The 27,815-nt window shown below is 45.1% G+C and overlaps 1 protein-coding gene across 1 annotated transcript in view; it reads left to right on the top strand.

The window, feature by feature from the left end:
* Positions 1 to 27,815, top strand: part of ano1a (anoctamin 1, calcium activated chloride channel a) — a 51,711-nt gene that overhangs the window by 9,517 nt on the left and 14,379 nt on the right. The window contains exons 3-14 of the mRNA XM_080493576.1: positions 8,644 to 8,982; positions 10,534 to 10,632; positions 13,588 to 13,739; positions 15,910 to 15,964; positions 16,386 to 16,437; positions 17,367 to 17,422; positions 17,690 to 17,731; positions 21,855 to 21,919; positions 22,683 to 22,817; positions 24,172 to 24,332; positions 24,716 to 24,801; positions 26,601 to 26,672. Coding sequence (XP_080349702.1) covers positions 8,644 to 8,982; positions 10,534 to 10,632; positions 13,588 to 13,739; positions 15,910 to 15,964; positions 16,386 to 16,437; positions 17,367 to 17,422; positions 17,690 to 17,731; positions 21,855 to 21,919; positions 22,683 to 22,817; positions 24,172 to 24,332; positions 24,716 to 24,801; positions 26,601 to 26,672 — 1,314 coding nt within the window. The remainder of the gene's footprint in view (positions 1 to 8,643; positions 8,983 to 10,533; positions 10,633 to 13,587; positions 13,740 to 15,909; positions 15,965 to 16,385; positions 16,438 to 17,366; positions 17,423 to 17,689; positions 17,732 to 21,854; positions 21,920 to 22,682; positions 22,818 to 24,171; positions 24,333 to 24,715; positions 24,802 to 26,600; positions 26,673 to 27,815) is intronic.

Below are 27,815 nucleotides of genomic sequence, written 5' to 3'. Positions count from 1 at the left end.
CTTGCCTGCTCGATCCAATCCCCACTAAACTGTTTAAAGATATTGTCCCGGTGATTAGTACATCAATATTAGATCAGATCAACCTATCTCTAATAACAGGATATGTACAACAAGCCTTTAAGGTTGCTGTTGTTAAACCTCTTATTAAAAAACCCACTCTTGACCAAGGTGTCTTAGCAAGTTACAGGCCAATATCCAACTTTCCCTTTATTCCTACAATCCTAGAAAAAGTGGTTGTAAGTCAGCTATGTGACCATTTGTGCTAAAATGACCTATTTGAGTCTTTCCCGTCAGGTTTTAGAGCTCATCATAGCACAGAGATGCTCTGGTCAAAGTTACTAATCATCTTCTCGTAGCCTCAGACAAAATACTGGTCTCTGTTCTGGTCCTGTTAGATCTCAGTGCTGCATTTGATACTATTGATCATAACATCCTATTACAGAGACGAGAACACATCATTGGGCTTAAAGGTACAGCACTAAATTGGTTCCGATCATATTTATCAGACAGGTTCCACTTTGTCCATGTTCACGATAACTCTCCAGTGCAGACTGAAGTTAAACATGGAGTTCCACAGGGTTCTGTCTTAGGTCCTATACTTTTCACTTTAAGCATGCTTCCCGTAAGGAATATTATTAAAAAACACTCCATTAACTTCCATTGTTATGCAGATGACACACACATCTATTTATCTAAGAAAGCAAACGATTCTAATCAACTTTCTAAACTAGAAGCTTGTCTGGAAGACAAAGGTTTGGATGAGCCGAAATTTCCTGCTTCTGAACTAATCCATGCATTTGTTACCTCCAGAGTAGACTATTGTAACTCCCATCAGGGTGTCCAAATGACTGCTTAAAAAATCTTCAATTGATTTAAAATGCTGCAGCGAGAGTCCTGACAAGAACCAGCATAAGAGATCACATCACCCCAATACTAGCTTCTCTTCATTGGCTCCCTGTCAAATCTTGAATAGACTTTAAAATCCTTCTTCTAACTTATAAAGCTCTAAACAACCAGATTCCATCATATCTTAAAGAACTGTTAGTCCCATATCTCCCCAGAAGAACACTTCGTTCTCGTAGTGCTGGCTTACTGGAGGTTCCTAGGTTTTCTAAAAGTAGAATGGGAGGCAGAGCTTTCAGGCTCCTCTTATTTGGAACCAGATCCCAGTTTCAGTCAGGGAGGCTGAAATGGTCTCTATTTTTACGGCCAGACTAAAGACTTTTCTATTTACTAAAGCTTACAGTTAGGGCTGTTTCAAGACACTGCCATGCCCCCCGTCTCTCTCGCTACCTCTCTCTCTACCTCCCCCTACCCGAACCATGGTCTGTTTCTTGCATCCTCCCCGAACCAGGGTTTGTATCCCTCCCCCAGTCTGTCTATCCTATCCCTTCTTCTCCTTTATCCTCTCAACCCCAACTGGCCAGGAGAAAAGCCGCCACCTCTGAGTCAAGTTTGTGCATAAGTTCCTTCCTGTTAGGTGTCACTTTATCATGTTGTCATGTTATCAAGGTGTCATGTTGTCAAGTAGTCATCTTGTCATTTTAATTTGTCATGTTGTCCAGTTGTCTTGGTTTCACGTTGTCATGTTGGTAAGTTGTCATGTTGTCGAGGTGTCATGTTGTCATGGTGTCATGTTGTCATGGTGTCATGTTGTCATGTTGGTAAGTTGTCATGTTGTCAAGGTGTCATCTTGTCAAGTTGTCATCTTGTCATTTTAATTTGTCATGTCAAGGTTTCACGTTGTCATGTTGGTAAGTTGTCATGTTGTCGAGGTGTCATGTTGTTGAGGTGTCATGTTGTCATGGTGTCATGTTATCAAGGTGTCATGTTGTCATGTTGGTAAGTTGTCATGTTGTTGAGGTGTCATGTTATCATGTTGTCAAGTTGTTATGTTGTAATTTTAAGTTGTCATGTTGTCAAGTTGTTATGCTGTCATTTTAAGTTGTCAAGGTGTCCTGTTGTCATGGTGTCATGTTGTCAAGGTGTCAAGTTGTCATGTTGTCATGTTGTCATGGTGTCATGTTGTTGCAGCAGTTTAGCCCCTCCTGGGGACCAATTGAGGGTCGTGCTCAGGGACCCACTGTGCTAACTGACAGCTGTGGGATTTGAACCTGCAATCACACCCTTGAACAACCACTGTTCTTCCCTTTTGTTTGCCGAATAATATTAGTCCAGAGCCACTCAATATATTTAACCTTTGAAATAAGTAGACAGCAACAAACACAGTCACTGTTGAAAATAGTTTCAATTAAAGCTAACAAGAAGCTCCTTGATCAGGCCGGAGTCTGAAGCCAGTCAGGGTTTAGCTCCACACACACACGCACGCACGCACGCACGCGCGCACACACACACACACACACACACACACACACACACACACACACACACACACACACACACACACACACACACACACACACACACACACACACACACACACACACAGAGGAAAAGCCGACTTCCTCACATGTTAATGTTGACCATGGAGTGAATCTCCAGTTTATGACTCTGAGGTTGACTGCGGCTGTGTCTGATCCACTGTAGTGTTAAGTAATTGTCTTTTTATCAGTATGCAAACATCATGAAATAAAGCAGCTGCTTTGAATGCATCATAAATTCCCACAGAGCAGGGTCCGAGGTGGAACCAGTTCTGGACCTCAGGTTCTGCTTTCTGTAGTCACTTCACTTTACTTAATAAACAGGCTCCCAGCCTCTGGCTGAGACATTCAGTGTTGTGGCATATATTCTATTTGTGTGTGTGTGTGCGTGCGTGCGTGCGTGCGTGCGTGCGTGCGTGCGTGCGTGCGTGCGTGCGTGTGTGTGTATGAGAGAAAGTGTGTTTATAGTGTGTTTTAAAGACATCTAGATGTAGCGTGTTTGCAAGCTGGTGTAACAAAATTCAGCTGCAGGCCATTTGACAACGCTCTCACACACACACACACACACACACACACACACACACACACACACACACACACACACACACACACGTGTTGCAGCTTGAAAAAGGACTGAAGAAGACTTAAATGATTTCAAATCAACATGTTGGTGTGATCCGGCAGTGTTTGACAGACATTCTGGAGTCTTCCTTCAGGAGTTCTGCTGCTTGAAGAACTCAAACACAGAGCTTCTGTTGTCCAGGTCGATTCTTCAGTTAAACTGAGCAGGTGGAAGGTGGAGTTGAAACAGACGTGGGCCAATCATCAAATAACGGTGTTACAAACATCAGAGGACCTACAGAAGACCTACAGAGAACCTTCAACTAGACAGAAACTACAGAAGACCAGTTACGTGCAGTCGGGGTAGGCAGGGTAGGCAGTGCCTACCCAAGGCTGAATTGAAATGAAATATTCATTTTTATTATTTGTTTTAATTATATTATAATTATAATTAATTTTTCAATTTCCAGTAGCTTACAATACCTATAGGTTTGAAGCATTTTGCAATGGTCAGGATTTTGGGCTTTAATAGCGTAAATGACTAAACACCACCATTTTCTAGTATGGTAGAGAGGCTGCATAAAGGTCGATTCATACTCCATAAGAACAAGAAGAAAGTTCGACACTGCGGGACAAAATGTTGTCATTTGATTGAAATTTGGTTCAGCTGTGCCAACCGTCCTGGCCAGTCATGTGGGTGCCGCACTGCCGAAACTTCAGCACTGCCGTGTGCTGCTCATACGTGTTCCAGCTCGCTAACGACTATCATTTATATTTTAATCATATTTAGCTTGCAACCTTGCTACTGTATGAGTCCTTGCAGGTCGTTAAAATGTTGGACGGCGGACTTACGTAATGCACCTGAACGTATCACTCAGCTCCTACGGTTAAAATCAGACCAACATGGCGCTCGGACAAAAACTCTCTCTTTTATTACTGAAACAGTTCAGAGAAATGTATTTCTGAAACCAGTGGAGGCAAGAAATAAGCTGTGCAGTTAAAAAGTTAAAACATGGCAAGGGGCCACTCACTCCTGCGCGGTCTCACTCTGAAGGCCACACCCTCTCCTGGAGGCCACACCCCTTCCGACGGCCACACCCTCACTTGAAGGCCACACCCCTTCTGAAGGCCACACCCCCTCGTGGAGGCCACACCCCTCCTGAAGACTTTCATGTAAATTTGGGTTCAGACGTGCTGCAATAGTGGTATCGGCACCGCAGACAGCACCGCAGACAGCACCGCAGACAGCACCGCAGACAGCTCAGCCAGCCGAGTTGTTTTCAATTTCTCTGTGTTTCCGCGTTTCCAACATAAACAACGGATGCGCTGCCATGTCATGAGCTATATCTTGTTGGGAGAGTATAGAGCAGTAACCTGTGGTGAGTTTCATGGCTGGTGAAGCACTGACTCCTCTGGATTTACAATTATAAGAACTGAAAAGAGCATCTTATTTCACTATTCATCCAACAGCATCTAACCGGTAATGCTTCATATCCCATCAGCATTCCTCTTTCAATACAAACATACACAGGAACATATTTGTCCTACAAAGAAAGTTTATTTTATAGAAATGGATAGAGCACCCTTCTTGTGTCTAAGCAATTCATTATTGCTGTAAACACATTAAATTATTGAGATGTGTGCAGCACAAATTAAATTTTAACCTTCAGTAAAGGTTTTGTAGTTTGAAGCAAAGCTTTTGGCTCCGGCGTTGGTCTTCCATCACCTTCTGTTTGGACTGGGAGTCCAGTTTTGAGAAAGGTTTTAGTCTTGAAATACAATCCTCCATAGTGAGTTGGATCAGGCAGAGCCTAAAAAAATATGCTGTTCTTCAAGTTAGCTTGGCGCTGACTTTCAATTGCCTCTGTTAAAGCCAGCAATTCAGCAAGAAAGCGCCTTCAGTTCACGTACGCCCCCTTGAGTTGAGGCAGAGTACTGCCTGCCTCACTTGCTGACTTTTCTCTGCACTTTATTTTACCATCAGCAGTAACAATTCTCTCACACATACATTAAAGACATTACACGGACTGTAGAGAGTCATGCTGTATAACTAATATTTCTATAAAGTTCATATTGGTGATAAACTGTGGAACAGAAACAGGAACGCGTCATGTGACCCAGTTTGTATTGAATCAGATATGAGGCACAGCTCTCCACTGCCTCATCCGGGATTTCTGCCCAGTATTTGATCGTAAAATACTCAAATTCGACGATTTTTACCCAGTAAAATGTGAAAAATGTGTAGAGTCTCACTAAAAATGTATATGTAACACAAATCAGTGGAAAACATTATTTTATTTTATGTACTTTTTTTCTTTTTTATCATGATGACTTGACTGCACGTCACTGGTATGGAGACTGCTATTGAATAATTGTTAAAGTTTCTTTAATGGTGTTTTACGATCTTGATTTTGATAGAGTAACACTTGCCAGCTGAAACATATTTAGAGCTTTTCCACCAAAAAGAACCAGGTGCTAGTTCAGGTCCGGTGCCAGGGACAGTTCTTAAATGAGCACCGCCAAAGACCGTTTTTGTTTTTCCATTGTCAACGGGGCCAAGTGAGAGCCACGTCATTGCGTCACTCCAAAACGTTGTATGTCACTGATTTCACCAATGTAGCACTCATACAGGAACGAGGAGACGGACAGTATTCATCAGTTTGTCCTGAACCTCGGATGCAGACCAAAGAGCCAGAAAACATTGCATCTCCTTGTCGTTCTATTGTTGTTTTATCACGTTCCTCTTGCTTTAGTCCAGAGTCCCAGAATGGCCATAGAGAAAAATAAAATAAAATAAATAAAAATTCATGAATTAGCTTGGGCCTTGTATTTCAACATTTCAGCATTACATAGTGAATTTCTGCTCCTTTCACTTTATTTCTAGATGTCTGAATCAAATGCTTCAACATCAGGAGGAATGGAGGTGCAGAACGATAGAACGCAGCGCTAAAGCCGTGTCTAATGGCAACCTACGTAAACACACACTGATTAAAGTTGTTTCACATGAAGGCATTAAAAGAAACATTTTATGGCTAAAAAAAATCCGAGCTTTCATTTACAGTAGTTTGTACACTGAAAATAATTATTCTCAGTCATTTCCACAAACACAAAAATTATTTGTTGAGTTAATGTAATTTAATCATGCCACACATTTCCTTCTATTCATATTAAGTAGATTGAATCCCATTTATTCATATTATCTGAATAACATGTATTAGAATGAACCATTTAACAACAAGAAACTCAATATGCTCATGTTAATCAAACAGATTTCTGATATGTAAAATGAAAAACTGCATTGTTGATTTTTTGGGAGTGTACTTTGTTTAGTAGTTGCTGATGAACCAAAAGTATTGCTTCATTATAAAGAAGTTCTGTGAGTTAGAAAATAATATTGGAGCGTCTCACAGCGGAGCACAACGCAGCCTCATGCAGACCTCAGCCTGCGGTCATAACGCCATACAAGACCTGGAAGTGAAGTTAGTTACAATGATGTTACCATGAAAAGTGTGAAAAAAACAACAAGGGAAAACTGCTTCTAAATGATATATCCGACGCAGCTGACTGACAGCGCAGGAGCTCTGCACCTTGAGAGCCGCCGCCTCTGCGATCGCGGATTAAATGATCTTGTTTCCTCGTATTATTAACTTGAGGGAACGACTTATTATATCGTTCCCATGCGTTATTTATTTATTTTTTCTCTATAATGACTCCGGGGCTCCGTGTTCGCTGTAGATTTCAGAAAGCCGGTTCAGTGTCTCTTCAACCTCGTTGGCAGCGACGACTCCAGCTATAACTCCGCCCCCAGCTGATGGCGTGTCGGGTCCCGCTCAGGCCAGCAACGATGTGGAGCCGGCTTAGCACCCGTTTAGCCCCTTGATAGGCCGGGGCTTTGGCAGTGCAAAGACAAAGACCTGGTGCTAAATCTGGCCCTGGCTCCGAACTAGCACCTCGTTCTTTACCAGTTTAAAAGCCTCCATTGTAGCGTTATGGAGCTGATCGCTGCAATGCATTCTGGGAGTTATGTTGGCAGTTATTAGGCTTGCTAGTGTTGGTAATAATTGTGTTGTGTTGTGTTATTGCTGCTTAGTTCGTGTAGTTAGTAAGTTGATCTAATTTAGTTTAGTTTAATGTTTGTAAGTTGGCAACCAAGAGTGAAGAGGATTTTGTGTGTCATGTGGTCTTGCCATGGTGTTTCAGTTTAATGGTTTCAAAATAAAAGCTTCTATTGATTGTAAGTGTGATGAATGAAACAGCGCACTCTTAATTGTTAATATTCATCTGTACTGACCACATCATGTAAATGTCATTGGTGTTGACACTACAGGACTTATCATGCAATGTCCTGCTTACCCAAGCCTGGTGCTCACTGCACGTTACTGCAGAAGACGTACAGAGAACCGAGAGAGAACCTACTGAAGACCTACAGAGAACCCACAGAGGACCTACAGAGTGGCTACACAGAGTGGCAGCCCATGTAAAATTACATTTGACAACACAAACAGGATGTGTCCTGTTGGGAGAGTTCCAGAAATAAAGTCTGACCCCACTATCACATGTTGAGATACGGCCAGCTCCTGCCAGCAGGAAGTGCATCTCTGGACTGCCGCTGGCTGATTAGTGGCAGAGGGACATGTGGAGGAGCAGCAGCAGTGAGTGGAACAAGCTGCACAGACAACAACGTCCACTGGAGTCTGTGGTGACAACTGGTTAGCTCCACCCAGTGCTTCCGGGATGTTCTCCACTCAACTGTCACTGAACTTTCAGATAATCAGGAACAGCTTGTAGTTTCAATCCAAACTTCCGTCAATGTCTTTGTTGGTTTTCACATTTTAAAGGTCATCATTGAACGCTTGGTTGATACTCAGGAGCATCCTGAGTAAAAACCTTCAAAGACACACACACACACACACACACACACACACACACACACACACACAGAGTCACGGTCTGGGGACAGTACCCGATGTTCGGTGTTGGGGATGTGTGAAGACACTGCAGAGACTGAATCTCGTGTCATTATTGTAACCTGCAGCTTTGTCATGGACGAGTCTGCTCTCAGAGGACGCATCTTCTATTATAGATCATCTATCATAGATCTTCTATCATAGATCATTAGTGTTGCCACAGTTACCTTGAAAATGTAATCTGATTACAAATTACTAATTACCCCTTTAAAGAGTAGTTAGTTACTTTACTGATTACTTGTTTTTTAAAGTAACTATGTTTGATTACAAGTAACTTTTTAGTTACTTTCAGGAGCTGCTGACATCACGCCTTTAACCTTTGACCTTCATTCTTCGTTCTTTTTATATCTGACTCATCATAGATCATCTATCATACATCTTCTATCATAGATCATCTATCATACATCTTCTATCATACATCTTCTGGAATAGAGCGTGTTGATGTCAGTCTTCCTCCTGAACAAGATGTTTGGACAGTCATCCTACTCTGCGCTCTGGGGATGAACGTCTGACTGGCTCAGCACAGATTCAACCTTCTGACATGACAAATGACCTCAGATGGTTTTTTGTTTTTTGTGCTGCTCTTCTCATGGATTTGAAAAGAGATTATTCTGAATGATCAGCAGTTTTTTGACAACATTTTTTATAAAAAAAACCTAATGTGATTATAATAACTTTGACCAGTGGATCATGTTTTAATCAGCTCCGTGTGTGTATGTGTGTGTGTGTTGCAGCCTCTGAAGACCCTGAATTCAGCCAACGGGTCTCCTGAGCTGGGTCCGTTCTTCTCTGACGGCCAGCGCAGAGTGGACTATGTCCTGACCTACCACATCCAGAAGCCCAGCAGCGCCCGCCGCCACTCGCCCAGGACCGGTAAGGGCAACTTCATAGGAAGGCTGCGGCGCAACATTAGCCTGAGAGGTAGCCGAGCGCCGCTGCAGCCCAGAGAAGACCCAGAGGTCGCCGCCCAGGACCAGAAAGTGGACAACCATGAGGACAGCAACCGGCTGAAGCGTGATGAGTTTGAGGAGAACCTGCTGGAGACTGGGCTGGAGCTGGAGAAGGACGAGGGGGTGAGGACTTTGTCAGGACGAGTTGTGCTAGGTTTTGGCAGCTCGGTGTGGTGGACCGTTCCCCCCGGTACTGGTCCTCTGGTTTCCTCCCTCAGGGTGAAAAGGTGTGTTTGGGGGAACTGGGCAGGTAAACGGCTGATGCAAAGTTGTCTGAGACGCATTGCAATCACTGGTTGTGAAAGAGGGTTTGTTAAGCCTCCTGTGCAGCGGGTGGTGAGCGGTGTGATCACTGCTGGGAGGTAAGGATAGTGATTAAAGCTCAGCACTACACCGCTGCGTTGTGTCAGAGCTTTAAAGTCTGGGCGATTCTCAACAACCCACAGCTTCAAAATTAGAACATGATTATCCAGGTTATTTTGGGGCTGGTAGTGGTTTCCCAGCTGGGAACAGATCGCTCCAGGCTGAAGGTCTGTGGACTCGTCACCGAGGAGACATGCTGAGGATCATTTATGGATCATTGCCACTGCTCTAGAGCAGACGCGTCCTAATGAGCTGCAGCTCCTCTATATCTCTATTCTAACAATGCTGGGCATTTTCAAATCAATTTCATTGTCTAGGAAAGTACTGCCATCGCTGCAGAGACCAGTGGTGTCCTCAGGACTCAGGTAGCAGACTGCAGGTCGACTGGGGTCACTGACCTCTGGTCAGTCAGTTAATCATCTACTGAATGGATCAGTGTGGCTCTGCTGTCATCAAAAGTCTGTGTTCACAAGATGATAAAGCACTGAGGTGAAATACTGAGGTGAAACAGGAAGTTTTAATATCTTTCATCTGCTTCTCATTGAGACGACTGTAGAACAGAAAGCTTTAAGGAAAGTTTACTGATTTTAGTTTTGTTTAGTTTCCTGGATGTGAGAACATTAAAGCTCTGAGTGGAAAGTGGCTAAAGGTGAAAGTAATGTCTTCATCACAGTGAAACCTTGTCAGTGGGATTCACTGAAACACAGGCAGTTCTAGTTTCTTGGCTAAATTTTGCTGTTTGGTAGTTGGTGCTGTTTGGTAGTTTGACTGTTTGGAAGTTTGGTAGTTGGGCTGTTTGGTAGTTTGGCTGTTTGGTAGTTTGGCTGTTTGGCTGGTTGGAAGTTTGGCTGGTTGGTAGTTGGGCTGGTTGGTAGTTGGGCTGTTGGGTAGTTTGGCTGTTTGGTAGTTTGGCTGGTTGGTAGTTTGGCTGGTTGGTAGTTTGGCTGTTTGGTAGTTTGTCTGTTGGGTAGTTTGGATGGTTCGTAGTTTGGCTGTTTGGTTGTTGGGCTGTTTGGTAGTTTGGCTGTTCGGTAGTTTGGCTGGTTGGTAGTTTGGTTGTTTGGCTGGTTGGTAGTTTGGTTGCCTGCAGGGGGACCTTCAGGGTTCAGGATAACAATCAGAAGCAGAAACAGGATGAAAAGTTCACAATATCCATAGACTATCGGGGGTTGGGCACGCCTGTTCTACAGTCTCTAGCCTGAAGTCGTCTTTATTAGAGCACGTCAGAGACTTCCTGTTTGATCAACACAGACTTTGTTCAGGTTTCTGCCGTCAAACTCTTTAACTCTTCCAAATACTTCTGTGTTTCAGTCAAAAATCCCGGGAGTGGGCTTCCTCAAGATCCATGTTCCGTGGGGCGTTTTGTGTCGAGAAGCTGAGTTCATGAAGCTCAAGATGCCCACAAAGAAGGTAGTCCACTGCAGAGTCCTGACCCTCTTCCAAAGGAATCTGTCCTCTCTGACCTCCAAATGAAACCTCTAGTCTGTGAACGTATGAGACTGTGGTTGCAGGCCTCATACTTCCCGAGAACCTGCCGTCAAATGGAATCACTGCATTATCATTTCTTCACAACGTCGTTGTTTTATCACAATGTTGTTTAGTCAGGAAGTAGAACATCCATCAAGTCCAGCTTCACTTGCTGGATCCACTTTGATTTCAAACTTCATGTAAAGCCTAGCACACACTACAGGATATTTCAAATTTTCACAGATGAAGAAACCACACACTTGATGATCACAAAAGACAGTTCTCACAAGATGTTCCTCTTCTGATCTGATTGTGTGTGGTGTGAATTGGGGCAAGCCGTGGCCACTGGGCCTGCTCTTCCTCTCCACACCTCCACTGCTGCTGTTGTTGCCGCCCTCTCAATCCGGGCCGCCTCCGCCCACCTGGTCTGGGCCGCCTCCACCCTTATGGACTTGGCCGCTGCCTCTGCTCACCTGGTCTATACCCTCTCCCCCCTCGTGGACTCAGCTGCAGTTTCCGCCCACTTGGACTCGGCCGCCGTTTCCACCCACCTGGACTCGGCCGTCGCCTCCGCCCACCTGGACTCAGCCATTGCCTCCGCCCACCTGGATTCGGCCACGGTTAAAGCCCACCTGAACTCGGCCGCCGTTTCCACCCACCTGGACCTGGCCATCGCCTCCGTCCACCCGGATTCAGCCATCGCCTCTGCCCTCTGGCGTCTCTCCGCCCTTGTGGACTCGGCCATCGCCTCCGCCCACTGGCTCGACTCTGCCTGGCGCCTCCCCATCTCTGGGCTGGTCACTGTAGCCCCCACCGTCACTGCTGCCAGTGTGCGCAGGGACCGCCTCCGCGCTGTCCCGTCAAGGCCCCACCTTTCTCAGCGGAGCCGGGACTGGACCTGCCCGGCTGGTGATCACGAGCAGCCTGCTCCTGCTGCAGCCAGGTGAAGTCCACGAGCAGCCGAGCGAACGCCTCCTCCGCTGTCTTCTCGGGAGCCACGGCTCCCGGGGCGCTCCTCCACGCTCTGTGGGTCCGATGGGCAGCCAGTGTGGCGGTGACGCACGCCACCATCGGTTTCACCCACAGAGGCACGGAGTCAGAACGTCGATTAACCATTGTTTTATTAAATTAAAGTGTAAACAAACTCAAACCCACATCCAGACCCTCAGCCTTTTTCAGGCTCGTTTGCATCTCTGCGTTAACTCCCACCTGTCACCTCGTGTCTTTGGGCGGATCCTCCTTTATGGGCAGAGAGGCTATTGATCCCCTGATGTGAATCAGGTGCGCTGCCTCAGTTCTCTGCCACAACGGCATATACAGTACATGTAAAGAAACATGTTCTCAGCCTGTGTTACGACTTGGGATATTTTTTTATCAAAGTAACTTCAGGATTAACTCTGGGATTTCAGGACTGTGAAGCAGATTCACTTCTTACTGGGATAAATCCCCCCGGTATTCTGATGTTTAACTCCGGAGCAGAGAATGAAGGTGCCGTCTACTGACCAATCAGATCTCTTGGACAATGACCTGCCTATATTTACAATATCCTGGTTGGTATACCGCCCACATGGGACACTTAGAGCGCAGCAGAGCGGAGACGGAGGGTTTAGAACAATCTTTTTAACATAATGAAATAAATCCTGGTCACTGAGGCTTTGAAGGATGTTTTTGTTCTTGACTTGTTCCAAGTCTGTTTAGTTCCATGAGGCTTTATCTGTATTAATGAGGTTAATAATAATGGTCACGTCTGATATAACTGCAGAAACATGAATGTCTGGAGTGCACATCTACTCTGTCGTCACGGTGATGAATTAATATTCTAACACAAAATGCATTCAGGGAAACAGGCTCAAAACAAACTGAAGGAAAATATCAAGTTAAAGAAGAGCAGTGAGGAATAATAAAGTAAAACTGAGTGATCAGTGCTGTGCAGGTCCGCTTATATTGTCCATTGAATTAATCTGGTATAATCTCGTGAAGTCACTCATTAACAAGTCTGGAACTTTCTGGCTTTGGTTGCAGCAGCAGTGTTGCTTTCAGCTGCTTGGTTTTCATACCGGTACTCATGACGTCACACCCCCTGCTGCTCGGCTCCTCTCGGAGCAGAACACACTACAGGATTTCTCCTCGCAAATATTGAACATGTTCATTATCTACAATCTCTCCTTCAAGACCTTCCGAGCGGATCGGACCAGATAAAATCACTCTGAACTCTCCCCACGCCACAAGAAAATAGACACGATTGTTTTTGCAGACATCCGACAAGCGGGGCTTTGCTCCCGATGCTCGGGGGAGATCAGAACTGATATCGGCCCAATTATCCTGTAGTGTGTGTGTGTGTAGGCCTTAAGATCACAAGTAGTCAGTGAGAGTCCACCATAGAGACCAGTACGGTCCTCCATAGAGACCAGTACGACCCACTATAGAGACCAGTACTGTCCACCATAGAGACCAGTATGACCCACCATATGGACCAGTACGACCCACCATATGGACCAGTACGGTCCACCATAGAGACCAGTACAGTCCACCATAGAGACCAGTACGGTCCACCACAGAGACCAGATAGGTCCACCATATAGACCAGTACGACCCACAGAACAACCTTGTGAAGTGAAAACATGACAGATGAAAGAATAACTGTACTTTAGAATTATTTAGTGTTTCAGACCGAGCAGAAGAATCTCAACAGACCCTGAGCTCCCCTCGGCTAGCTCCACTAGCTCCGCTAGCTCCACTAGCTCCGCTAGCTCCACTAGCTCTACTAGCTCCACTAGCTCCGGTTAGCTTGCAGCTTTTGAAGTAGCATTAGCATCAATGCTGAACAGCCCACAAGAGTCTGAAGTAATAGAATACAGTTCGTGTTTTTAAGAAGCGGTTTTTGTGTCTCGCCTGCAGTTTTACGAAGTGAAGCAAGGCAGCAACCTGGTGGAGAAGACTCGACTGTTCATTCACAAAGTCACGGCTCCTCTTCACCCCAAAGTCAACGCAAACCGATCCCAGGACACCAAATTCCTCTCGCACCCGTTCTCCAGAGAGAAGCAGCACCTGTGAGTAACGTCTCTGACTTACAGCTTCACTGCAGCCGCTTTCACTCTGTAGAAACCTGCTGATCCAGGTCTGGTACGGTGAAGCTGCTGAAGCTTCTGAAGCTGCTTAAACTGCTGAAGTTGCTGAACCTGATGAAGCTGATTAAGCCTCTGAAGCTTCTGAAGCTTCTGAAGCTTCTGAAGCTGCTTAAGCTGCTTGAGCCTCTGAAGCTTCTGAAGCTTCTGAAGCTGCTGAAGCTTCTGAAGCCTCTGAAGCTTCTGAAGCTGCTGAAGCAGCTGAAGGTGCTGAAGCTTCTGAAGCCGCTTAAGCCTCTGAAGCTTCTGAAGGTGCTGAAGCAGCTGAAGGTGCTGAAGCAGCTGAAGCTTCTGAAGCCGCTGAAGCAGCAGAAGCCGCTGAAGCAGCTGAAGGTGCTGAAGCTTCTGAAGCTTCTGAAGCCGCTTAAGCCTCTGAAGCTTCTGAAGGTGCTGAAGCAGCTGAAGCTTCTGAAGCCGCTGAAGCAGCTGAAGGTGCTGTAGCAGCAGAAGCCGCTGAAGCAGCAGTCACTCAGACTCTCTACAAGCTCAAAGAGTGATGTCTGAGAGGGAACCAGATGGTTTGAAGTAAAGCTGCCCGCTGGGATGTATGGAGGAGTGGGTGGGCAGCCAGTGTTACTATTATTACAGCTCTGACTAACAGCCAGCAGCAGCTCACTCTTCTCCACCACTTCATCTTCCTCCACCACTTCATCTTCCTCCACCACTTCATCTTCCTCCAACACTTCATCTTCCTCCATTTCGGAGCTCCAGACACTTTCTTGAGAGGAAGTCCACTTACAGGGCGATGTGGCTTTCAAAGTCTATTAACTCAAACCTGCTGTTCATGCTGTTGAGGACAGTACTCACTCACTCACTCACTCACTCACTCACTCACTCACTCACTCACTCACTCACTCACTCACTCACTCACTCACTCACGATAGAAGGTGTGAAGGAGTGGAAGAGGGGTAGAGGAGGAGGGGTGGAGAAGTGGAGGGGTGGCGGAGTCATTACACTCATTTACAATCTTCATTACACTCACTCTTCATCATCTCACTCTTCATTAGACTCACTCTTTTAGAGTTTTGCTCCACTCCACCAAGCCACTGCTCCACATCGGCACAGCCAAAATGTGAAGCTGCTGTTGCAGCACATTTCTGAGACGTTCCGGTCCATTCTTTAGGATTAGGATGATTAATCTACAGAGCGGCTCAACTCAAACCTGGAAAGTGTTTGTAAGGTGGAGGAGAAGAAGTCAATTGATTCTCCCTTCAAGAAAACCTGAGGCCTCGTCGATAACGCTGCTGACGCACAAGACAGGTCCTGGAAGATTCGAACGCCACTTCCCACCGGAACTTTCTGATCTAAAAAAATATGACTTAGTGGGAGAAAATGTGTACAGGCACATCACATGAAGTGGTGAATTGAACCAGATGGTGAAGTGGTGAATTGAACCAGATGGTGAAGTGGTGAATTGAATGAGGCCCGATAGCAGAGGAGGTCACAATCAGAGAAGAGGTGATGCCAGTGAGCTGCAGTTTGTTTAAACCAGTAAAGAGCAACAACCATGTGACTTCAGCTTTGAGGTTTCTGATTGTGAAAGTGTGGATGGAACAAGGAGGAGGAGGAGGAAGAGGAGGAGGGCTGTTATTCAGATAGCGGTTCTTTAAAACATGTCCGTTCCATGACATGAGCTTATTTACACAAAGCGACAGTGTGAAGCAGCGACATCGTTATTGACTGATCAAGAGGACCAGGGTCTGACAGCAGGTCAGGAGGTGACCTTCAGCCCGAACATCAGCTTATCTTCCACTTCTGCTCAGCTGCTCCTCTCAGGACTCTGGAAGGAGACTGACCAGGTCCAGCGTCAGGTTCAAACAAGCAGAGTGTCGAAGCTCAGCGTAGACTGCATCGGCTGTCAGCGACAGAGTGAAACTCAGACTAGAGCAAAGTTACAGACTGTTCTCAGCTGGAATCAGAGACAGAGAGGAGGACTCCTCTCTTCATGATGCACCAGGGCTACATGTACCGTGCAGTCTTCCTCAATGTGACAGACATCACAGCTCCATTCTTTTCTACTCAATTCAGAATGAGACAAGATGTTCATAAAATGATGTCATGTTTGTTTGATTCTCGTTGTCTTCTCTGCTGGCAGGTTCGACCTATCTGACAAAGACAAGTTCTTCGACAGCAAGACCAGGAGCTCCATCGTAAGGCTCTGTTTCTGTCAGAGGGGGGGGTGGGAGGGGAACGGGACGTCAGTGGCAGCGTGTCTACAGCTTCAATCAACTCTTGCCTTTAGAGAATGAAGTGCTTTCCCATATTGACAGAGTTTGAGTGAAGCTTCGGACTGGAGCCTCAGAAATGGAGTGTTTGGTGTGAAGCTGCAGTCTGTGCTGCTGTGTTGAGACTCACACAGAGACACACACCTACACACAAGCTGGCAGAGCAGGGCTGATGACGAGTAAAGCCCCAGGCTTCTCTTTACTGGATGGGCTCCTCTGTCACAGCAGTCGTTGGCTTCTGCTGCACTCCAGCTCTGATCAATAAGATTCTGGACTCACTGCTGATGTTCCTGCAAGCACAGCCTCTCACTTCTTAAACTTCTCCTGTTTCCTGTGCTGTCGTCAGGTCTGGGAGATACTGAAGAGGACGAGATGCAGGACGTCCAAGTACTACATAGGTGAGATGTCTACATCTACATCTACATCTACATCTACATCTACATCTACATTTTTCTACATCTACGTCTACATCTTTCTACATCTACGTCTCCATCTCCATCCACATCTCCATCTTTCTACATTTACATCTTTCTACTTCTACGTCTACGTCTACGACTATGTCTACATGTACGTCTACATCTACATCTACATCTACATCTTCATTTACATCTTTCTACATCTACATCTATATTTAACATCTACATATTCTACATCTACATCTTTTTACATCTACACTCTACATCTACACTGTACATCTACATCTTTCTACATCTACAGTACATCTACAGCTACATCTAGGTCTACATCTATGTCTACGTCTATGTCTACATCTACATCTACATCTACATCTACATCTACATCTTTATACAGCTACATCTATCTCTACGTCGACATCTACGTCTACATCTACATCTATGTCTGCAACTACATCTTCATCTACATCTACATCTTTCTACATTTACATCTTTCTACACCTACGTCTACGACTATGTCTACATGTATGTCTACATCTACATCTACATCTTCATCTACATCTTCTACATCTACATCTACATCTACATCTACATCTACATCTACATCTACATCTACATCTACATACAGAGTCCCTCTTCCATCAGTCCAGTGTAATTGAACCTCAGCTTCACCCTCTCACTTCATTGTTGTGGCTCCCAGGTCACATGAGCAACATTCAAAGAGCCTCACATCTTTCTGTGGTTTAAAAACGGGAGAACATGGTGACAAACATAAAAGAAAGCAAGTGATAAAAGAAAGAAAGTGATCAATGAAAGTAAATCATCATGGAGTCTCAGAGGCAGTTTACAGGTCAGCATCAGGATTCAGTTTTTCACCTCCTCAGACTTACATGATATGATCTGCCTTTTCCCAGGAATCACCAGTCTTCTTGCCAACGGCGTCTACACTTCAGCTTACCCTCTGCATGATGTGAGTGTCATTATCACACTTGGTGCAGATTATTTCTAATCTAAGCAGATCATCAAGACATCGTATCTCTGTGGTCACACTGTATATGATTACTGTGGCTTTCTTCAATGAAAACAAAAATCATTCATAGGTGGCTCAACCATAATTAGTGTGTGTGTGTGTGTGTGTGTGTGTGTGTGTGTGTGTGTGTGTGTGTGTGTGTGTGTGTGTGTGTGTGTGTGTGTGTGTGTGTGTGTGTGTGTGTGTGTGTGCGTGTGCACGTTACAGGGAGACATTGAAGGAGTAACTGCCAAGTCTAACGACAGGAAGGTGAGTAGAAATGTGTTTATTCCTGCAGCTTCATGTAGCAGCGATGCAGCAGTGTATTTCTCTGATATTCCAAATAGAGATGAAGATGTTTGCTGAAGGAGTTGTTAAGTGGTGATACAGCAACAGTAATGTATGAATGTGGTTATTTGACACATGTCGGCAAGCTGTGTTCAAGCTGCTTCATTAATCCTCAGAATTCATGTTATGTTTAAAAAAATGCTTAAAGTCTTCTTCAACACGGACTCTGAGCGGTGCTCAGCTATCTCATATGGCAGCAATTCAACACACAGAATCAGACTGAAGCAGCCAGTTGTTGGACTGGGAAGCTTCGTTCACTGACATCGACATCACGTGACCTTATGTCCCGTTAAAGCACAGGGAAGATTTCATTTCCACAACAGGTTGAAATCAGAAATGAAGGAAATGAGCAGTACACATTCTGGATGAATTTTATTCAGTAACATAGAAACTTGAGCAGTTGAGCCACAAAGGCAGATTAAAACATTTCTGGATGGAACAGCAAGCTTTTGTTTTAACGTGTCAAGCCTTCCCGTCTCGCGTATGAGAATGATAATTAGTATGCAGATAGAAAGCAGAGCCTGTATTTTATTTCCTCGGTGTGTCACCAAGGCAACACCCTAATAATCCCCTCTGCTCCTCGGGCCTCCACATTTTACAGAGTCATTATCCCTGTATGCACGAGAAGAGGAGTCTCTGTGAAGTACACAGCTTCTCTCCCACTCGTCTCCAGAAACAAGTCTTCAGTTGTTCCTCTGCTGCTCGTCCTGTGATTGAGGAGATAGATAGATAGATAGATAGATAGATAGATAGATAGATAGATAGATAGATAGATAGATAGATAGATAGATAGATAGATAGATAGATAGATAGATAGATAGATAGATAGATAGATAGATAGATAGATAGATAGATAGATAGAGAAGTCTCGCTCACACTGCAACTACTGCTTTTTTCTTGTCTTTTTTTAACAGGGGGACAATATTAAGAAATACTTAACTGGCCACTTTATTAGGTACACCTGTCCAACTGCTCGTTAATGCAAATTTCTGATCAGCCAATCACATGGCAGCATGTAGACATGGTCAAGACTATCTGCTGCAGTTCAAAAGGAGCATCAGAATGGGGAAGAAAGGTGATTTTAAGTGACTTTGAACGTGACATGGTTGTTGGTGCCAGACGGGCTGCTCTGAGTATTTCAGAAACTGCTGATCTACTGGGAATTTCACGCACAACCATCTCTAGGGTTCACAGAGAATGGTCCGAAAAAGAGAAAATATCCAGTGAGCGGCAGTTCTGTGGGCGCAAATGCCTTGTTGATGCCAGAGGTCAGAGGAGAATGGCCAGACTGGTTGGAGCTGATAGAACAGCAACAGTAACGCAAATAACCACTGGTTACACCTAAGGTATGCAGAAGAGCATCTCTGAACACACAACACGTCCAACCTTGGGGCGGATGGGCTACGGCAGCAGAAGACCACACCGGGTGCCACTCAATTGGCACCGGGTGCTACAATTCACACAGGCTCACCAAAATTTGACAATAGAAGATTGGAAAAATGTTGCCTGGTCTGATGATTTTTGCTGCGACATTCAGATGGTCGGGTCAGAATTTGGCGTCAACAACATGAAAGCATGGATCCATCCTGCCTTGTATCAACGGTTCAGGCTGGTGGTGATGGTGTAATGGTGTGGGGGATATTTTCTTGGCACCCTTTGGGCCCCTTAGTACCAATTGAGCATCATGTCAACGCCACAGCCTACCTGAGTATTGCTGCTGACCATGTCCATCCCTCTATGACCACAGCGTACCCGTCTCCTGATGGCTACTTCCAGCAGGATAACGCACCATGTCATAAAGCGCCAATCATCTCAGACTGGTTCCTTGATCATGACAATGAGTTCACTGTACTCGATTGGCCTCCACAGTCACCAGATCTCAATCCAATAGAGAACCTTTGGGATGTGGTGGAACAGGAGATTCGCATCATGGATTTGCAGCCGACAAATCTGCAGCAACTGCGTGATGCTATCATGTCACTATGGACCAAACTCTCTGAGGAATGTTTCCAGTACCTTGTTGAATCTGTGCCACGAAGGATTAAGGCGGTTCTGAAGGCAAAAGGGGTCCAACCCGGTACTAGCAAGGTGTACCTAATAAAGTGGCCGGTGAGTGTATATAGTGGCAGTGATGCATGGCACCGTCAGGTTCACCCACAGAGGCACGGAGTCAGATTTCCAGAACACCATTATTTTATTAAAGTAAATCAACATGAAACTCAAAACTCTCACACACACTGGTGTGTGTGAGTGTGTGTGTGTGTGTGTGTGTGTGTGTGTGTGTGTGTGTGTGTGTGTGTGTGTGTGTGTGTGTGTGTGTGTGTGTGTGTGTGTGTGTGTGTGGTAATTTTAGCATTTTATTATTTCATTGATGTCCACATGGTCACATTCTAAATGACGCCACTCAAATACAATGTGTAAACACTGAGTTAATCTACTCAGTAGGATATCATAACAGAGGACCAGTTCAAACTACATCTTGTTAAGGGTTTAAATTACTACTATATTTTTAAATACTACATCAATTTAAATGCTAAAAAACAAAGTGAGATGCAATCAGAACATGTATGCATACATCCCTTTTCATTCTGAATGATGGTTTTACTTCCCGTGGGCTCACCACCCGCAGGAAGGTCCTTAATCGGTGCAATGTGATCTGGGTGACGGTGCTCAGGCTGACACCCCCGCGACAGGGAAAAGGATGGATGGATGATGGTTTTATATTTCCTTTTTAGCTGCTTCTTTCCTCCTGTTGGATTGCACCTCAATGAAATTCAGATTTTACACCTCCGTATTTTTTACTTCTACCTGCATGCTGCCATCTTCAGTTAAATGTTCAGTCAATGGAGTCGAGCATTCAAAGTGATGTGCTGATTCTAGCAGCAACTTCCTCTCAGTCCGTCTCCCTCCTCCACTGCTGCAGAGCTGCGACTTTTACAATGAAAGAACTGGGTTTAGTCTGGTACTTTGCTGTGAAAAAACTGGGTTCAGTCTGGTACTTTACTGTGAAAAAACTGGGTTCAGTCTGGTACTTTACTGTGAAATAACTGGGTTTAGTCTGGTACTTTACTGTGAAAAAACTGGGTTCAGTCTGGTACTTTACTGTGAAAAAACTGGGTTCAGTCTGGTACTTTACTGTGAAAAAACTGGGTTCAGTCTGGTACTTTACTGTGAAATAACTGGGTTAGTCTGGTCCTTTACTGTGAAAGAACTGTGTTTTCAGTCTGGTGATTTTACTGTGAAAGAACTGTGTTTTCAGTCTGGTGCTTTTATTGTGAAGTAACTGGGTTTAGTCTGGTACTTTTCTGTGAAATAGCTGGGTATTTGGTATGTTGCCATGGCAACCGGCGGTATCGGCACTATAACTCAAGGTTCACATACTCAGAGTTGATTGAACTAATAAGAACTAAATAAGCCTTGGCTTCTGTTTCAGCTACAGATATTGTGAAAACAAAAAACATGTGTGAGTGTGAACTTCAAAGCACTATAAACTGAATGCACAAAACTAAACCTTTGCACTGAAACTGTAACCGAAATATTCAACCATTCAACTAATTGAGATCAGTTGTTCTGGAACCAGAAACTCAGAGTTTCATCTCAGAGTGAGTCGAATCAGAGTTTAGGAGAGACTCAGAGTTTGTTGAACTTCCTTTCTGGAATACCCCCCTGATGTGCTTCATATACCAAATTGTAGGATTGTATCGCACAGTTTGGGGCCATGGTACATGACAATGTAATGCCTTAAAGTTCCTGGTACCAACAGGTGGCGCTATTACTATTTGAGAGTTTATGAGTGTGGACGTCTTCAGACTGGCCGTCTGGGTCCGACTGGGTCATGTGACAGCTGAGTGACTCCATCTCACAGCGTGAGGCTCAAAGACCTGGTGGCACTCACGCCGTGTGGCTTTTCAAACACACTTTGAATGAAAACACTGAGTTTGTGAACAAAGTGTGGACATTCTCCAGCCGCCGGAGGCCTCTGAAGCTGCTCCAACACTCCCAGCCTGCAAGTGATGGGATGTTTGTGGTCTGCTCTTCTTCTCAGCTGCTGTATGAGGAGTGGGCAAGCTACAGTGTGTTCTACAAGTACCAGCCTATTGGACTCATCAGGTGAGCGCCAGTGTCCTCTCACTGTTCTCTGGATGGTTGGTGGCTGCAGGCTCGTCCTCACTGCGATCTGCACTTCATCTGCGTCTCTCGGAAAGTCCAAACGTTCCATTCAAAGTAAAGAAAGACTGAATGATCCAGTAAAGTCTCCTGCACGCTGCCTTTAACTTCAGTGCAGAAATATTGAGTTTCCAAAGTCTCCTCTTTGTAAAAGAACCAGAATGAAATCCAAATAAAGAAAACTCTATCAGAAGAATACCGACCTACTGCTTTACCTGGATCTTTATAGACCAGCTGCTTACCAACAGCTGGAAAGTCGCTGAAGATGACTGAAAATCTAAGACCTAAAGTATAACATATAAAAGGGCTATGTCACCTTAAGGAATTACAAAAGGTAAAAATCAGCAGAAAAGTTTAAAAGACCTAAAATTGAGATTGCTAAGATATCTGAAAAATAACTAAAACATCAGGAAGCATGAAACCTGTTGAAAAGGGTTCAACTAAAAGTGGAAAATTCTAATAAAATGTCAGCAGTTTTAAATTGTAATTATGAAAGTGTATAAATGCCTCATGAAATCCAGATTCTGTGTGTGGAGTGAAACTATCTATAAACTTTGTTCTGGTGGTTTTAAAGCTTCAACATGTGTGAAGCGTATTGGTATGAAGTGATCAAGTGTTTTGGTTGGTGAGGCTGCAGAGCGGCGCTCTGGTCGCCATCTGACGTGGAGCGTCAGAGAAAACGTCCTGAGACTGTTTCTGCACCCAGGAAGTACTTTGGAGAGAAAGTGGGGCTGTACTTCGCCTGGCTGGGCGTCTACACGCAGATGTTGATCCCTGCTGCCATCGTGGGTGTCATCGTATTCCTGTACGGCTGCGCCACTGTGGACGACAACATACCCAGGTACACACACGCACACACACACACACACACACACACACACACACACACACACACACACACACACACACTTGTCAGTGATCAGAAAGTGTTCTATTGGTGTTTCTTGTGTTCTGGATCTTCTACCTCCTAACTTCCTGTCCCATTCTAGAAAACTAGCCGTTTGGTTCACTCACTTATCGCGCCTCTTCATGTCTTTTACACACTTATTGTTAAAAATGAGCAGTCAGCATGTCAAAACCACATACCTCAATAGATTGAATATATTTTAAATCTACGCCCACCCTCAGAAACACACTTCTATGTGCAGATCCCATCACTGCCTTGACTGACTTCACAGAACAATCCTTGAATTCTCGACTGCCAAAGACAGATTATTCACAACAATCGATCACAAATGATAGTGACGTAAAAAAAAATGCTGAAATCAACTTTAAATGCATACATGATGTTTATAGGTACAAATGGCTTCCCAAAGAGTTTGCATTCACACAAACACTTGAATATGTATTTCATAAAACACTGGAAATGTGTCCACACAGATCAGCTGCATATGTCCTGGAACGCCCACATTCAGCTAGAAAACACAAAGGGGGGGGGGGGGGGGGGGGGGTGGGGGGGGGGGGGGTGCAGATGGTTCAGTATCTCCAGCAGTGAATGCACACACACACACACACACACACACACACACACACACACACTCCAGTGCTCCAGGGAACTTCTTGGGAAGAAAGAGCTGATGATCCTCCGTTTGTGATCCACTTGGTATAAAATGTCGTTGTATGAATGTCTTCTGTAATTTCAAGTTGGTTGTGTGAGCGCGGCGGCTCTCGATGGTCTGCATCTGTGTTCCATGTGTGTTTTGAAGTTGTTGCTGACAGCAGGCTGCTCTTCCACTCTACAGTTTGTGCCTCGGAGTGACCGTCGGTCGCTGTTTGATTGGTGATGATGAAATCAATCAGAGTCTAATGAGATTTTCTTTGTAGAAATCTGCAAACTAAATAGATTTAATGAGCAACATTAAGCCTAGTTTTACAGACTCACCCTATTCTTAAGTCGTGTCAATAAAATGGCGGAAATGTAATAGATTACTCATTTGGTTTAAATTCGTACCTACATCAGTGCTGATACACTGAAGCTGCAATATTCAGAAAAAACACACATTTTTGCCACCATTTCATCCAGCTTATTCTGATCCAGCTGTCACAGGACACACACACAGAGAAATACACACTCACACTCACACACAGCATGGGGGAACCTGGAGGGAGCAGGAAGAACATGCAATCTGCACGACAGCACAGAGATACTGAGACACTCCATGACTGCCCAGTGACTCCTGTGTTGCTGTTTTCAGCATGGAGATCTGCGATCCCAGGAATAACATCACCATGTGCCCACTGTGCGACCAGGCCTGCAGCTACTGGAAGCTGGTGTCGGCGTGCGGCACGGCGCGGGCCAGCCATCTGTTTGACAATCCTGCCACGGTCTTCTTCTCCATCTTCATGGCCCTGTGGGGTAAGAGCAGAGCTCCGGTCCGGTTAGAGACACGCCCAGGCCCGACTCTGATGTCCTGCCAGCAGCAGCAGCAGGGCTGAGAGTCATGGAGAGCCGGCCATCTGCTGCCGCCGGCCGCACGTCGGTCACATGTTGTTATTTGTACACAACAAGAACAATAAAGTCAGTCTCTCTATACATATTTACTCCATGTTATTTCTGGTCACTGACAACCTTAGTCAGTGGTTGTTGAGTCTAAAGAAAAGCTTTTCATCATGGTGATTTCTAGGAAGTGTTGAAGCTCAGAGTTTATCCACATAACTAACAGCAGAGGGCATCGCTCAGTGGTTCATCCAGAGACATGCAGCGGCTGCTGTTTGAGCCTGTGTTCTCTGGTTGTGTAGCCGTCCTCTTCATGGAGCACTGGAAGAGACGACAGATGAGACTCAACTATATCTGGGACCTGACGGGCTTCGGAGAGGAGGAGGAGGTGAGAAAATTCCCGCTGATACCTTCACCAATGCACCACACATTTCCTCCCACGCTCCCGTGAGCCATGCTGAGGGATCTGGAGCTCAGGTCGTCTCCTCAGCACATCAGATGATATCAGTGATCCTGCATGTGGCTCTCACAACGAAAGGAAATGCTTATCTTCCACAGGGTTTTTTAGTCTTAAATGGCCTAAAAAGCTAAAAAGCAAGTTTAAAGATAAAGAAATGTCTAAGCCTGTCCAAATAATTCAGCTCAAGCAGCATAATCCATTAGACAAAGTCAAAAGGATAAAAGAAGCATAATGACTAAAACTACCAGTAAAGGTGAATTTTGTTTTATTAAAAGTGGCTAAATTATTTCTTCAGATCATTAGAAAAGCCTGGAATTAAAAGTAAAACAAATCCACTGTAGAGTAGTTGTTTAAAGCTGTAATCCCATCCTGATGTCTGGACAAACAGCTGCTAACTGAGGCTGGACGTTGAGCAGAGACGTGAGATGTTTATGCTTTGGGCTAGGTCAGCAGCAGCACTGCAGCATCCAAACACTCACACCTCCACACATTCACTCTGCTGTCTGGGGCTTCGTAACGCTGGAAATGTCATTCTGTAATAATCATGTTGACATTTCAGGTAAAAACACCCACAGACAAATGAAGTGTGGGGGTCAGAGGTCAGGATATGATGAGTGCTCAGTCTGTGAGTCAGCTTCAGGAGGTTTTAAATAAAGAAAATACTGGACTTCTGTGTGTCTGACAGTCTGTGAATCTCTGAATGCTTCCTGATTTCACTGACTCCCGTGTGTGTGTGTGTGTGTGTGTGTGTGTGTGTGTGTGTGTGTGTGTGTGTGTGTGTGTGTGTGTGTGTGTGTGTGTGTGTGTGTGTGTGTGTGTGTGTGTGTGTGTGTGTGTGTGTGTGTGTGTGTGTGTGTGTGTCTGTGTGTGTTTTCCGCAGGAGGATCACAAGGTTTGAACTGGTTGTATTTCTGTTGACACACTCCTTGTCTCACTCTCAGGCCTGCAGCTGCTGCACACTAACTAACGTTGCTCCTGCAGGAGTCTCCTTGCCTCGCCTTGCCTTGCCTCGCCTTGCTGCCGGACTCTACCTGCCTCTGATGTGTTTCCAGCAGCTTCTCTTTCAGCTGGTCCTGATTCTGAGGCCTGTTCGCGCCAGCAGGGATGTCAGGCTTCCCATCTGCTTTCCGTCATTTTCTTCTCCCGTTTATATAGAGAAATGTTGGCTCACATGCTCGGAGACCAGCAGCTCACTAAAGCAGGATTTCTGGTATTTGCCGCACACTCTTTATGATATCTGCAGTCTGAGCTGCAGTGAAACCGCAGTTTGGGTATGAGGTCCTGATGACAAGCAGCTGGAGTCTCCTGGAGCTGCTGCTGATGGACAGCCTGCCAGCAGCTCTAATCTCTCTCCAACTGTCTGTCTCTCACCCTCTCTCTCTCTCTCTCTCTCTTTCTCTCTCTGGTGAGGGAATCCTTGCCATCCTGTCTGTCTGCTTCTTGCCTGGACACACAACATGAAGGAATGATCAGATACGGCAGTTTGTGAAATTCAAAAACGGGATAGTCTGTGGTGGAATTGCATCCCACTTCAGGTTAGAGTGTGAACTTCCTGACTGCCGGTCTGTGAGAAGCACCGCGACACGACCACGTTGTGATCTGCTTCATCCTTTTACTCTGAGACTCACAGTTCCTCTTGAGAACAACCTGATGCTGCCACACTGCTTCTATCCAGAGACCTCTGTAACATCACAGGGGATACAACATGACCGCTGCTTCTGTTGCAGGAACATAATCGAGCAGAATACGAGTTACGGGTGATGGAGAAGACGATGAGGCAGGAGCATCGAACCCCACCGGTAAGACGCTGACCCACCTGTATTCCTCTGTTAGAAACCTTCATCCGTCACTAGACCTCTGGGATTCCTGCACACGGATCCCCTCTATTGAAGAGAGTTTCTAATCAATGAATAGATTCCTGCCGGTACATCTTTTCACTCAGGAAGATTACGACAAATAGTGTAATATCTCTGCAGGTGTTATTGTTGCCATGATTCAATGATGATGTTCGTCTGTTTCCTTTTCTTTTGTGTCACCTGAACTGAGAGTGGAGAAGGAGGCAGGTTAGGTGCATGAGCGTGCGAAGACTGTCTACGTGCGTGCGTGCGTGCGTGCGTGCGTGCGTGCGTGCGTGCGTGCGTGCGTGCGTGCGTGCGTGCGTGCGTGCGTCTGTGTGTGTGTGTGTGTGTGTGTGTGTGTGTGTGTGTGTGTGTGTGTGTGTGTGTGTGTGTGTGTGTGTGTGTGTGTGTGTGTGTGTGTGTGTGTGTGTGTGTGTGTGTGTGTGTGTGTGTGCTTGTGTGTCCGTCCGGTTGGAGAGAAACAATGGAGGAGCAGAATACAGGCAGGCAGATTGCAGCATGTCGAGCAGAGTTACATCACATCCTGTTTCATGGCGAACCATCAGATATTCATTGTAGCGCCATGGTGACAGGATCCCCTGTGAGATTATAGTTACATTTCGATGTGTTTTCATCAAGGCCTGTTGTATGTCCTGGCCTTACATTCAGGTCTCTGGGACTCCCCCCAAGGCAGATTGTGTTTCACACTTAGATAGATAGACTTTATATACTTATATATATAGACGTCAAGCATAACGCAAGATGGCAGACTTCCTGTTGGGTTGAGAGCAGGGGTTACCAACCTTTTTCAAGCCAAGATCACTTTTTATGTCAGACAAAAAGCAAAGCTCTACCATCCATGGTGGGAGGAGCAAAACCCTTTTTTTTCTCTAACTATTAATCTGACAATAATTTTTTCAATCATTCATCCTCTTCCCATTATTGATTATTAATGTACACAATGTGAATGTAAAAAAACTTAGATTTTTACAACATTTCAATGTGTAGTCAATATTCCTTTAATAGATTTGTTATACAGTATTAAAATCTCTCAGAATTCCCAAATAAAATTCCAGGAAGTATTAAGTAGTACAAAATAATAAT

Source organism: Lipophrys pholis (assembly GCF_963383615.2).
Source record: "Lipophrys pholis genome assembly, chromosome: 2".
Classification (NCBI taxonomy): domain Eukaryota; kingdom Metazoa; phylum Chordata; class Actinopteri; order Blenniiformes; family Blenniidae; genus Lipophrys; species Lipophrys pholis.
This window is presented reverse-complemented; position numbering and strand designations above follow the sequence as displayed.